At 42.1% G+C, this 13781-nt stretch overlaps 1 protein-coding gene across 3 annotated transcripts in view; it reads right to left on the bottom strand.

The window, feature by feature from the left end:
* lratb.1 (lecithin retinol acyltransferase b, tandem duplicate 1) overlaps positions 1-13781 on the bottom strand; it is a 133885-nt gene that overhangs the window by 68060 nt on the left and 52044 nt on the right. For all 3 annotated transcript variants that reach the window (XM_048528468.2, XM_048528476.2, XM_048528484.2), the window contains 4 exons: positions 13045-13122; positions 6665-6861; positions 3189-3253; positions 842-948 (listed from right to left, as the gene is read on the bottom strand). In XM_048528468.2, coding sequence (XP_048384425.1) covers positions 842-948; positions 3189-3253; positions 6665-6861; positions 13045-13122 — 447 coding nt within the window. The remainder of the gene's footprint in view (positions 1-841; positions 949-3188; positions 3254-6664; positions 6862-13044; positions 13123-13781) is intronic.

The raw sequence follows: 13781 nt of genomic DNA, 5'->3' as shown, positions 1-13781 counted from the left end.
TCTTCCAGTGAGTCAGTGATAATGGAAACTGCAGATGCTGGAGAATCCAAGATAATAAAGTGTGAAGCTGGATGAACACAGCAGGCCAAGCAGCATCTCGGGAGCACAAAAGCTGACGTTTTGGGCCTAGACCCTTCATCAGATGAAGGGTCTAGGCCTGAAACGTCAGCTTTTGTGCTCCCGAGATGCTGCTTGGCCTGCTGTGTTCATCCAGCTTCACACTTTATTATCTTCCAGTGAGTTATTTAGTTACCCACTATTGTCAAAACTGAGTGTGGCGGGACTATACAGTTGAGATCTGAACCATTGGTATGGAATTACTCAATTCAGCCTATCTCTCGACACTTATGCAGTGTGGCACACAAGTAGGCCTGTTCATAGGCAAATGAAGTCAATCTTACTTGGTATTAATCATACGTTAATCAGCACATTTCACTTGTGAAATGATGAACTGAGAATGAATTATTCAACTGTAAACACATATTAAAGGCATTTTTATAGATAGTGACTATCTGGGAAGTGACTGTGAATTGGGTGTGCAGGTAATCAGAAGCTGGAAGTGCCTAATCTATAGTGAAAACTGACAGCAGCCAAGATTACATAATGTATTTTGAAAAAAAAAGCTAATTTCTGCAGTCAAGATGATTTTAAAAAGTTTGAAATATATGTACAAAGTAGAAAATTTATTTTTCTATAAGAACAATTTTCAGTCTATTAGAATGGGAGTAACTTCGAAAATATCATCTTCATTCTGGTGCAGACACAAGAGACTGTGGCCCTTTTCTGTCCTGAAATTTGCATGTTTGTATGTGTAAAATAATTTTCTAATTTTTGAACATACCTCTTCAAAATATTCTCTGCTGTTTTTCTTCCCTTTTCGACAGCTCGTGATCCTCCAACTGGGCAGACAGCTGTGGCTCGGTACCCATCTAAATATGTAGCACAAACCTAAATACCAAGTAATTCAAAAAAAATGAACAAATTCTGATGCGAGTTGTTATTAAAAATATTTATTCAATGTCATTGCATCATGCTATTCCAGCCCAAGATGGCAGTGGAGTGGGGCTCCTCAGCTTTCTTTCTTCTTTCCTTGCTTTTTCCTCTTGAATTTTTAGTTTTCTTTTTCTCTCTACTTATCTTCTGGGGGAAGTTTGGTTGTGGAGGCAGTGGTGGTGACAGCAATGGCTGGGGTCCCAGGGTAGGGACTTCGGTGGTTGGTGTGCCCAGGCAGAACTCTGGTGTTTGGCGGCATTGTGGGAGCAGCTGGGGGCCCAGAGCATGGGTGCATCAGAGAAAGACTCTGGCAGCCTGTGGCAAGGCAGCTGGTGAGCCCAGATGGTAGTTGGCAGCTTGGAGGCTCAGGGATCTTGAGATCAAGCCCAGTGTGGGAGAGAAAGGATGGTGATCAGCAGTGAGACAGCAGTGCGGAGGCATTGGGATCTAGAGATCGAGCCCTAGTGGGGATACCCTAGCATGGAGTGACTGCAAACCCAAAGCTAAAGGAGTGCTATAATTTGGAACTTTTAACTGTATTTCTTATTTAGTATACACTGACAAGAACTGTAAGGTTGAACTTTTAACTTATTTCTTCATTTTTCTACTTTTACCTAAGATTTTGCACCTGGCTACCTTGTACCTAAGATGGTGCCATGAATGGCAACATTATAAATTTTCCACTATTCTCCCGTATCTCTTTACTTGAGTACACATGACGATAAAACCTAATCCTTATTCATTTAAATTGAAACTATTCGAGGGATGATCAAGAGGAAGGAAAGCAATGAAACATTAGATCAAAGAGCACAGAAATTAGGATGGTCTAATTGTGAATAAATATGGAGGTACCTCACAAAGCTGATACCAGGGATATGAGGCATTTTTATGAAAAGAGAGCAAGGAGAATCAGGCTCTTTACTCGAGAGCAAAAACGGTCAAGAGGCGATGTAAGGGAACTATTCAAAGTTACACAGGGTTTTGGCAAAGTAAAGCCAGGGAAAACAATTTCTACTCATCAGTGAGTCTGTAAAAGTAGAGCAAAATACAAGACCATCACTAAAAAGTAGAAAGGAGGCAGGAAAATTATGTCTTTTTAAAACATAATTTACAACATAAGTGAACATTTACTACTTGAAAAACATAGCTTTATCATTGTGTGCTGGCCAATAGCCCTTACTCAGTCAACACCACATAAAAGAGATAAATTAGATTTCAGTCGTAATAGCATTTGCAGGGTCTTGCTGCGTACAAACTGCCTGCCATATATATCCAAAATAGTAACAGTCATTGCAGAATGTGGTTTATTCTAAGCACAGCACTTTACACGACACCATCCATTACATAGTGCCTGAATGCCCTCTTCATAGTTCATCATCTGCCAACATTACTGTTTTCCACAGAACACATAACGTTATCTTTCACAAAATGCATAGATCATTCTACACAGAAGTCATAATCAATCCTGATACAATGAATTTCAAGAAATTGTCTGATTTATTCTTTTTTGAACTCATTCACAACATATGGGCATTGCTGGCTAAGCAAACATTTATTGGTCATCCAGAAATTGCCCAGAGAAAAGTCATGAGTCAACAACCTTCTGTGGGTCTGGAGTCATATGTAGGCCAACTAAGGAAAGCTTCTTTCTCCCCTTGAAGGGCATTAGTGAACCAGATGGATTTTTCTGACAATAGACAATGGCTTCATTGGACCTTAATTACAGATTTCTCATTTAATTCAAATTCCACTATCTGCTATGATGGAATTTGAACCTGGGCCCCAGAACACTACCCGAGTCTCTGCATTAATAAAGTTGCTGGAAAAGCCCAGCAGGTCTGGTAGCTTCTGTGAAGGAAAAAACAGATTTAACGTTTCGGGTCCGGTGACCCTTCCTCAGAGCTGGGGAGGGTCACCAGACCCGAAATGTTAACTCTAATTTTTCCTTCACAGATGCTGCCAGATCTGCTGGGTTTTTCCAGCAACTTTACTTTTGTTCCTGATTTACAGCACCTGCAGCTCTTTCGGGTTTTTTTCTCTGGATTAATAGTACAGCTATAATACCAGTAGATCATCATTTCCCCTATATTATTTATATATGTAATTTGCATTATAGAACAAAACTGATATGTTTGTAACTGCTCCTCCCCCATATATTTTGCTTAAATACTTGCATGCAATGACTTTCACAGCACCTTGTAATTGTCAGATGGAGGCATTCCCCTTGCTCCCTGAACATGTACTGCTCCACCTTCTACATCTGCAAACAACAGCAAAAGCAGTTTGCTTCAGTTCTGGCACAGTATCATAGGAAAACAATTTGAATGGATTTTGTCATATAAATAAAAATATATTTTATAATATGTTTGCACACAAGTATTACAGAACTTAGCAAGTTTTTACAGGTAAATATGACCATAAATGAAAAAAAGACTAAGGACTATACACTTCCTCATGTGATCAGTATGAAGGATTTAATAAATGCTAAGTTTCCTTTAACTCAGATGGCCAATTTACATTTTGAAAGACAAGTAATAAGCTTACGCAAGTAGAAAAGGAAATCACAACATAATCTTGGAACCAGGAACAGGTGCAAATATTGCTGTACCTAAAGTTATAATCATATTGTACTTCTTGGTCTGAAATCAGTAACTGCAGGCACAGCTTAAATACCTTGTCTGAACTGCCAAGGAGCAAACATAATATGAAGAACTCTGATTCATATTTGTATACTTTAACTGTGTTCAGAATACAACTGCAAGGTTTACACTGTCATTATGTCTTCCTCAGCTCCATCGGATTGGGTGCATGGTGAAGAGACTAGTTTGAAAGGGCATTCTTTAAAAAGTCAAACCTTTCAAGAAGGAAATTAAGAGGGAATTTCAGATATGAAGCAGGGTTGGAGTTTGGAATTTTCTTGATCAAAGAGCAACTCACATTAGATCAATTGACTTTCGTTATGTTAAGTTTTTAAGGGAAATGAACAAAGATTGATTTTTGGCATTTGATCATAGATCATTGATTTTTTTCCTCACATGGAGGAACAAAATACCTTGTTCCTGTTCCTATAGCTCTAGGTAGCTTGATCATTTATCCAACAGAACCAAAAAGCCATAGGTACCTTTAAGCATGATTTAAACCACCACTGAAGATATACTGAAGTAATGTCAGGTCAATCTGGGCAAAGACTTCCACTAGCAGGATTTCACAGCATTTGCTGTTACAATTCTCTTGAATCAGGCAAGGGCCAAACTTTGGAGTCATATTAACTGCTGAAACTACTTTTTCATTATATGAGAGTCATGATACAACCTTAACATTTAATACTTATTTCCCCCTCTTAAATCTTTTCATGGAGATGCAATGACAAGTGGTTGATCTATCACAGTCTTAAAGTATCAGAATTTTGCTACAAGTTGATGTTTACAGTTGCAAAAATATCAGGTTTTTCACCGATTTCAGAGAACAAAATAGTGTTAAATTCATATTAAATGCTTATAATGCTGCTTAAACAAACATTTACATTGGTAACAGCTCACAGTAAACAACAATAATTTCCCAAATAAGAGCACATTTTGCTTCATTATCTGAATGCCAATTTTTAAAACAAAACTTCTGCATTTTTCCCACTTAGTTATTTTGACAGCATGTAAATAGAGAAGTTCATGTAGAAGTTCAGCGAGAGTTTAAATGCTATGAACTCGTTCATTAAGAATCTGAGGGTTCAGTTGCAGTTCAGATCCAAAACAGACTTCACCTGGTCGGCTGAAAAGTGGAACATGCAGCTCTTATCGTACTGTTTATTCATTTAATTATCCACAGCAGCTGGCTGCATCTAAAATAATTACAGCCTACTCATAGCTTAGAGCTTGTTAGCCACAGGAAATGGGCTGATGATTCAACTGGTTTACTATCAATGTTAATATATTTGTTGATCGTAGAGCTCTCATGACATTGCTTATGGAGATGACATGTGGATAAAAGAGCTGGGAAGGATCATGAAAATGTCGAATTTGTGACTGGGGGTTGGCAGTTGGTTGAGGTTGAGAGATTGGAGTGAGGCAACAGAAAGATAGCTCATCGAGTTAGGACACTATTTGGGCGGTAGTTAGCGACTAGACCATCAATGAAGGAACAGGGGTTAAAATTGAAGAGGTCAAAAAGTTGAGAGCCAAGAGAAACTCCTGCTAGGAGCCCTGCATCAACACAATGACAGAGAAGTGTTTACATTGGAAATTCTCATTATGTTTACATAATTCTAATTATAAATTAAATTTTGACATATGAAGTACTATGAAAATTGTCACAACAGGAAGTTAAGCTATTAAATGCTCATATTCAGAAGGTTCTCCATAATATATATTTGCAATATTTTGATTTTTCCTGAATTAAGCCCTCCGTAGAGAAGGATTAAAACCTCCCAAAGAAACAGAGAAAATTAGGTGAATGGGTAAAAAATTTTGAGCTAGAATTTCCATCCACTCATTGGCACTCGGTGTACAAACCTAGACCAAAAGCCATGTTGTATATTTTCGAAAGATCCTGCAATCACAATCCCCTTTCTGGAGCCTAGTAAATAGGTCCTGTGACTCTCCTTTACCAAAAGGGCTATATTTCAATGGTGGCAACCTAATGTTGGTCATTCCCCTCTCCCACTATCACAGTATCAATATCACCGCACCTTCTTGACAATACTGTACTTATGTACATTTTCTTAAAAAAAATTAACAGAGGAAGGTTTTCCAAACTGTTTGGCAGACTTATCCCAAAAATACAGACATACAAAGTAAAACATATCAAAAAAAACACACAATGCATCAATTTGTTTTTCATTTATAACCTCCCTTCTAAGTCACATTGGCATAGACTGGTTGGGCTGAATGGTCTGTTTTGTGCGATATACCCTATGTACACAATATCACCAGTCATGATGATGAGTGGTCAAACTGTTCCTGTATCTGTGAATGTAACTGCAGAGCTAACCATTAAAAAGTACCTTCTATCGTGCTGAAGTGGCAAGCATCCACATAGTGTGGACATTTAATGGTTCAGATCTTCTTGCCAAAGCAATGTTAAGGCTATGTGCATACCATACAGCAGTTCCAGGGAAGGCTAAGAGCAAAAGTCTACATATTATAGTACAAAGTATACTGTTTTGCTGTTAGCCTGGTGAAATAGTATGTTGTCTTGATGCACCAGTCAAATGTATGAAATATCATATGATAGATATTAACTAAACAGCTCACAGAAGGTTAAGACTATACATTTCAGTCCAAGAATGTTTTTTGATGGCATGATACTTGTTCATTACTGTCAAACAATGCCTCTGAACTAAAAAATGAACTACTACAAATGTGCAGTCTCATTCCTTCAGTTTTTAATTACAGTGTTTAAAAAAAAATGAACTTTTTAATGTCTTTAGAATCACTGGCTGTTGGAGCTCTTATGCTGTGGAGTTTTGCCCAAATGAAATAAAACTGTAAATGCCAAGACTCATCTCTGTGTGTAGGTATCTTAAAACTTGAAATAAGCACTTTTTCCATGTTTTCATGATATGGAGATCTTTTATGCACAAATCACAATTTTAAATGAATATTGGTAGACTGAAATGATATCAATTTAAAATATAGTTAGTTCTGTGTACATGGAAATGGTGATAGAAATAGCAGACCTGGCACTTCAGACAGGGTGACCTGGGAGAAATCACAGATGACATCAGGCAATTGGTAATGCCGGGGATCACCGATTTCATAAACAAGCTGCTCGGCAACAGTACCAAATGAAACCAATCCTCCAGTTTTAGGTGGTTTAGAAAGGACAAATCTTCCATCAGAGGCACACTCAACCACTGGAAAACCAATGTTATCCCTGAAAAATGGATGTGACATGGATTTAAACAGGTTAGCAGCTTTTTATTCAAGTTAAACAAGCAGTACTATCTCATCAAAAAACCATGAACTTGTAAAAAAAACTAACATATTCACAGATTGAATACACCATACAATTCAAAAAGGGACTCCATATCCTTCTTACTAGAAGATTAATTTAGAACAGATTTTTTAAAATGACCAGATCCTGATGAGAATGAAAGGTTGAATGCTATTCCCTCAAGTTCTGAGTGTTTACAGTTCATTACTGTTCTGATTCTGATCTATAATCTTTCACATTTACTTTCTGGCTTTCCTTTCAGACAGAAGCTCAAGACAAACTCCACAAGCAGAGCAATTCTTTGGTGCCTCAGAGAGTGATCACCCTTTAATATTGAACCCAGGTACTGAGTCTTTGATATCTGGGCATCAAAACCAGCCCGTTCATGCTCTCAAGTGATATCGATGTAGGTGTATTTTTGCAACACTGTGGGCAATTATAGCTACCTAGATAATAAAATGTGAGGCTGGATGAACACAGCAGGCCAAGCAGCATCTCAGGAGCACAAAAGCTGACGTTTCGGGCCTAGACCCTTCATCAGAGAGGGGGATGGGGTGAGGGTTCTGGAATAAATAGGGAGAGAGGAGGAGGCGGACCGAAGATGGAGAGAAAAGAAGATAGGTGGAGAGAGTATAGGTGGGGAGGTAGGGAGGGGATAGGTCAGTCCAGGGAAGATGGACAGGTCAAGGAGGTGGGATGAGGTTAGTAGGTAGATGGGGGTGCGGCTTGGGGTGGGAGGAAGGGATGGGTGAGAGGAAGAACAGGTTAGGGAGGCAGAGACAGGTTGGACTGGTTTTGGGATGCAGTGGGTGGAGGGGAAGAGCTGGGCTGGTTGTGTGGTGCAGTGGGGGGAGGGGACGAACTGGGCTGGTTTAGGGATGCGGTGGGGGAAGGGGAGATTTTGAAACTGGTGAAGTCCACATTGATACCATTAGGCTGCAGGGTTCCCAGGCGGAATATGAGTTGCTGTTCCTGCAACCTTTGGGTGGCATCATTGTGGCACTGCAGGAGGCCCATGATGGACATGTCATCTAAAGAATGGGAGGGGGAGTGGAAATGGTTTGCGACTGGGAGGTGCAGTTGTTTGTTGCGGACTGAGCGGAGGTGTTCTGCAAAGCGGTCCCCAAGCCTCCGCTTGGTTTCCCCAATGTAGAGGAAGCCACACCGGGTACAGTGGATGCAGTACACCACATTGGCAGATGTGCAGGTGAACCTCTGCTTAATGTGGAATGTCATCTTGGGGCCTGGGATAGGGGTGACGGAGGAGGTGTGGGGGCAAGTGTAGCATTTCCTGCGGTTGCAGGGGAAGGTGCCGGGTGTGGTGGGGTTGGAGGGCAGTGTGGAGCAAACAAGGGAGTCACGGAGAGAGTGGTCCCTCCGGAAAGCAGACAGGGGTGGGGATGGAAAAATGTTTTGGGTGGTGGGGTCGGATTGTAGATGGCGGAAGTGTCGGAGGATGATGCGTTGTATCCGGAGGTTGGTGGGGTGGTGTGTGAGGACGAGGGGGATCCTCTCTCGGCGGTTGTGGCGGGGGCGGGGTGTGAGGGATGTGTTGCGGGAAATACGGGAGACGCGGTCAAGGGCGTTCTTGATCACTGTGGGGGGAAAGTTGCGGTCCTTGAAGAACTTGGACATCTGGGATGTGCGGGAGTGGAATGTCTTGTCGTGGGAGCAGATGCGGTGGAGGCGGAGGAATTGGGAATAGGGGATGGTATTTTTGCAGGAGGGTGGGTGGGAGGAGGTGTATTCTAGGTAGCTGTGGGAGTCGGTGTGCTTGAAATGGACATCAGTTACAAGCTGGTTGCCTGGGATGGAGACTGAGAGGTCCAGGAAGATGAGGGATGTGCTGGAGATGGCCCAGGTGAACTGAAGGTTGGGTTAACGCCCTTGACCGCGTCTCCCGTATTTCCCGCAAACGCCCTTGACCGCGTCTCCCGTATTTCCCACAGACGCCCTTGACCGCGTCTCCCGTATTTCCCGCAACACATCCCTCACACCCCGCCCCCGCCACAACCGCCAAAAGAGGATCCCCCTCGTTCTCACACACCGCCCCACCAACCTCCGGATACAACGCATCATCCTCCGACATTTCCGCCATCTACAATCCGACCCCACCATCCAAGACATTTTTCCATCCCCACCCCTGTCTGCTTTCCGGAGAGACCACTCTCTCCGTGGCTTCCTTGTTCGCTCCACACTGCCCTCCAACCCCACCACACCCGGCACCTTCCCCTGCAACCGCAGGAAATGCTACACTTGCCCCCACACCTCCTCCCTCACCCCTATCCCAGGCCCCAAGATGACATTCCACATTAAGCAGAGGTTCACCTGCACATCTGCCAATGTGGTATACTGCATCCACTGTACCCGGTGTGGCTTCCTCTACATTGGGGAAACCAAGCGGAGGCTTGGGGACCGCTTTGCAGAACACCTCCGCTCAGTCCGCAACAAACAACTGCACCTCCCAGTCGCAAACCATTTCCACTCCCCCTCCCATTCTTTAGATGACATGTCCATCATGGGCTTCCTGCAGTGCCACAATGATGCCACCCGAAGGTTGCTGGAACAGCAACTCATATTCCGCCTGGGAACCCTGCAGCCTAATGGTATCAATGTGGACTTCACCAGTTTCAAAATCTCCCCTTCCCCCACCGCATCCCTAAACCGGCCCAGTTCGTCCCCTCCCCCCACTGCACCACACAACCAGCCCAGCTCTTCCCCTCCACCCACTGCATCCCAAAACCAGTCCAATCTGTCTCTGCCTCCCTAACCTGTTCTTCCTCTCACCCATCCCTTCCTCCCACCCCAAGCCGCACCCCCATCTACCTACTAACCTCATCCCACCTCCTTGACCTGTCCGTCTTCCCTGGACTGACCTATCCCCTCCCTACCTCCCCACCTATACTCTCTTCACCTATCTTCTTTTCTCTCCATCTTCGGTCCGCCTCCCCTTCTCTCCCTATTTATTCCAGAACCCTCACCCCATCCCCCTCTCTGATGAAGGGTCTAGGCCCGAAACGTCAGCTTTTGTGCTCCTGAGATGCTGCTTGGCCTGCTATGTTCATCCAGCCTCACATTTTATTATCTTGGATTCTCCAGCATCTGCAGTTCCCATTATCTCTGATACCAATTATAGCTACCTTGCTACTTTCTTAACTGAAAGCTGCTTAATTCCATTAATCTCCTGCCACAACTTCTGCAGCAGATTGTCAGACCACTCAAGAAGAGGCCACTTTCAGTATCCTATGCCAGTTCCCAAGGAGTCTACTGATCTCTCAAGAGAACAACATGTATGGAATTTCCAGGCACTGCAAACCAGCATGGGAACTTCTTGATCTCAGTAATTCCACACAGCATCCCATTATATTTAACAGTTTCATCCCCTCTATTCCCCCAAAAATTCTGTTTTAAGTGTGTTGCACTTCCAGAATCTGGAATATTAATGGGTTTTAGCAGTTTTAAACTTTTTTTCAGACTACCAAAGACAATGATACTTGTGTTTTTGTGCTTAGATCTGCAAAGTATAAGTATTGACACACCAGCAATAGTAGTCATCTCAGAAGGTTAGATTCCTCCCACAGTTTCTTGTTCATTATACAATGTAGGATAGATCAAACATTAAGAATCAGGTGAGCAGAAGTGATTGAAGGTGGTCAAAAATGGTCACAATTGCAAAGACATTCATAAAAATTATATTCTTACATGTTAACAGCAAAGTGTGGAGCTGGAGGAGCACAGTGGGCCAGGCAGCATCAGAGGAGCAAGAAAGTTGATGTTTTGGGTTGGGGCCCTTCTTCAAAAATGGGAGAGGGGGAAGGAACATCTGAAATAAATACAGGAGGGGTGGGCCTGGGGAAGGTAGGTAGAATGGTGATAGGTGGGTACAGGTAGGAAGTGGTGGGGATTGGTCAGTGAGGTGGGAGAAGCAGATGGGTGGGAGAGAAGACGCACATGTTGTGTCAGGTCAGGGAGGCGGGGATGAGAGGGAGGGTTGGTCATGGGATGAGGTTGGAGGTGGGGAGATTTTGAAACAGGTAAAGTCGATAATGAGGGTTATAGGCTCCCAAGGCTGAATATGAGATGCTGCTCCTCCAGTTTGCAGGTGGCATAATTGCGACACTGGAGGAGGCCCAGCATGGACATGTCATGCAGGGAGTGGGAGGGGGAGGTGAAATGGTTCGCGACTGGAAGGCATTGTCGTTTGTCGCGAATCGAGCACAGGTGCTCTACAAAGCGGTCTCTGAGCCTCCACTTGGTCTCATCAATATGTGGACTTTACCAGTTTCAAAGTCTCCCCACCCCAGCCGTGCTCCTCCAGCTCCACATTGTGTTATCCCTGACTACAGCATCGGTAGTTCTTACTATCTCTGATATTAGTAGCAAAGCCTGATTTCAACCAAGTTAGGGATTCTCACATTTGTTATGGATTCTGAGAAGACTGATAACTGCTAAAAAAACTCTTGAATTCCAGTGACTTATTTAAAAGATCTCATAACAAGATTTCACATTTTAAGACTGATCAACAAACTAAAAGCAACAGTGACAAAATACTTTTTTTATAGGCAATTTATACTTATAACTAGAGAAAGGTTTCCCCATTCTACCTTGAAAATGACCAAACTTCCTCCACCATGGTTATACTTTACCCCTTCAACAGACACTTAATTTTCCCAGAATCAGTCCAAAGCTATTTTCCACTTCCAATAGCCTTCTTCCCTTTATCTTTCCTACGACTGACTTTCATGAGCAGGGTTCCCCGAGTTTTCCTCCTTTAATGCAAGATAGGCAAATTTTCCAAAATCATTCAAATCTTCACAAATCTGGTCTCTTCAGTCAGAGTGTGGGTTAATTTAGACAATACATAATAAAGACAGCATTTTGAGGTGGGACTTGTCCATCCTCTTTGTTCTTTCCCTCCTTTTGTCTCTTGCAGGGCACAGCTATTCTGAAAGGCTAACAGTTATCCAGGCTGTCAGCCAAAAAGACATAATAAGTCTTTAAAGGGTTTAGAGATTGACACTTGGACTGGGAACAATGAATGGAGCTTTTATTAAAAAAATGGCTTTAACTTGGTGCAGACTTATGAATAATTTTAAAAGCTTTGTTTTACACATCCCTTTGGCACTCTAGGATTCATGCATCTACACAGTGCATGGTGGGTAAATTGCATAAAGGTATCTTATCACGTTATGGTGATGAGGGTCCATGTAGGGTGGGAAGAGGGGCATACTTTGGCATGGAGAAGAAGGGCCATGCTTTGCTGTTTGGAGGAGTATACCTTAGCAAGGTTTAGAAGGGTCAACAGTGTTGTTTGATGATCATAGCCTGCCACACGTAGGCATGAGGGACTGTGGAGAGTGCTTGGGGGAATTTTTTTAAAGCATGAACTGGGTACTGTGCATCATCAGGTTACGTGAACATGTTGAATTGCGAACCAAGCTCGAGGGCTGATTGGCCTATATTCCAGTTTTCTATGTTTCTACGAAGGATGTGAGTGGAATGGAATGTATTTTGCGAGCACAACTTCATCAAGGTGAGCATGAAAAGCCACGTGAGGATGTTTTGGGAGCGTACCTTGGCATGTGGGGGTTGTGGGTGTATAGATTTCAGGAGTGTTTTAGAATGCCTGAGGAGGACCTTTTGAAACCTCTGTCCACCTATATTGATCAGAAATGCTCTTTCCATTGTCTATTTTCCTCTCAGTAAAACAAAGTGGGTCCCTTTAAAAAAAATGCTTGCTGTTGGGAAGAAGACAGAAAAGATCACATGGCCCCCATTCCTCCATTTTATCCTGAATTAAACAGTCCCAAAACATCATAACCTCATAGAATTTCATATTTATATATAATTACATACTAAATTCCTTTTCAAGTTATTAAATAAGCCAAAATATACTCCAGTGTATAATTACATCTAAAAACTGGCTTCTATTAAATTGACATTGGTTCATTTATACAATCTGGAAACAAACAAGGCAGCAATCAGAAAGACAAATACAGCATTTTTAGCTGAAATGTCTAGGATTAGCGTAACGGTACGGACATTACACATATATTTAAATCAAGAAACGAGTTGCGGATTTTTGTTTTGAAAAAGAGGTAAATATAAAGATTAGTTTAATACCAGCCAGGAACTCGGTGCCAATCAGTAAATACTCCACCTGTAGACTGGGCTCCACACTCTATCAGGTGACCTGCAAGACTAAACATCAAATTAAACAGTGTGTACCCACAAACATATTTGTGAGGTAAATAAAACGAAAATTCAAAGTTCACAGATAAAAACTCAGTTCAAAAATCCCTCCATCACTTCTGAAACTGTGTTAAATCAAGAACAAAAACAGAAGTTGTTGGAAAAACTCAGCAGGTCTAGCAGCATCTGTGAAGAGAAATCAGAGTTAACGTTCCGAGTCTGGTAACTCATGGAATGGAAGGGACAGCGGACCTGAAATGTTAACCTTTTTTTTTCTTTCACATATGCTGCCAGACCTTCTGAGCTTTTCCAGCAAGTTCTGTTTTTGTTCCTGATTTCTTGCATCCACACATCTTTCAGTTTTTATTGTGTTAAATCAAATCCTGATGAAATAGTTGGAAACCTTCTCCCCCTGCTGACTGCAAGATGTATTTCAATATTAATTTCAGGAATCTTAATGGTCTCCAAAAGTCTGTGCAAAATTATCCTTGAATTAACACAATCTGACAGTTTTATTCAAAGAAGTTATTCAGCAGGGCTAGTGTGGGCAACTGGAAAAATGGCATGTAAGTCAATCCTTCTTTGAGGCTGTCAATATATAGTCTAAACATATTAATCTGGATTTAGTCTGTATCTTTCATAAGATGTAACGCCAATAGTTGGGCATC

The sequence above is a fragment of the Stegostoma tigrinum genome, chromosome 1 (assembly GCF_030684315.1).
Source record: "Stegostoma tigrinum isolate sSteTig4 chromosome 1, sSteTig4.hap1, whole genome shotgun sequence".
In the NCBI taxonomy this organism is placed as follows: domain Eukaryota; kingdom Metazoa; phylum Chordata; class Chondrichthyes; order Orectolobiformes; family Stegostomatidae; genus Stegostoma; species Stegostoma tigrinum.
The sequence above is the reverse complement of the archived record's forward strand: the minus strand, read 5'-3'. Positions and strand labels throughout refer to the sequence as shown.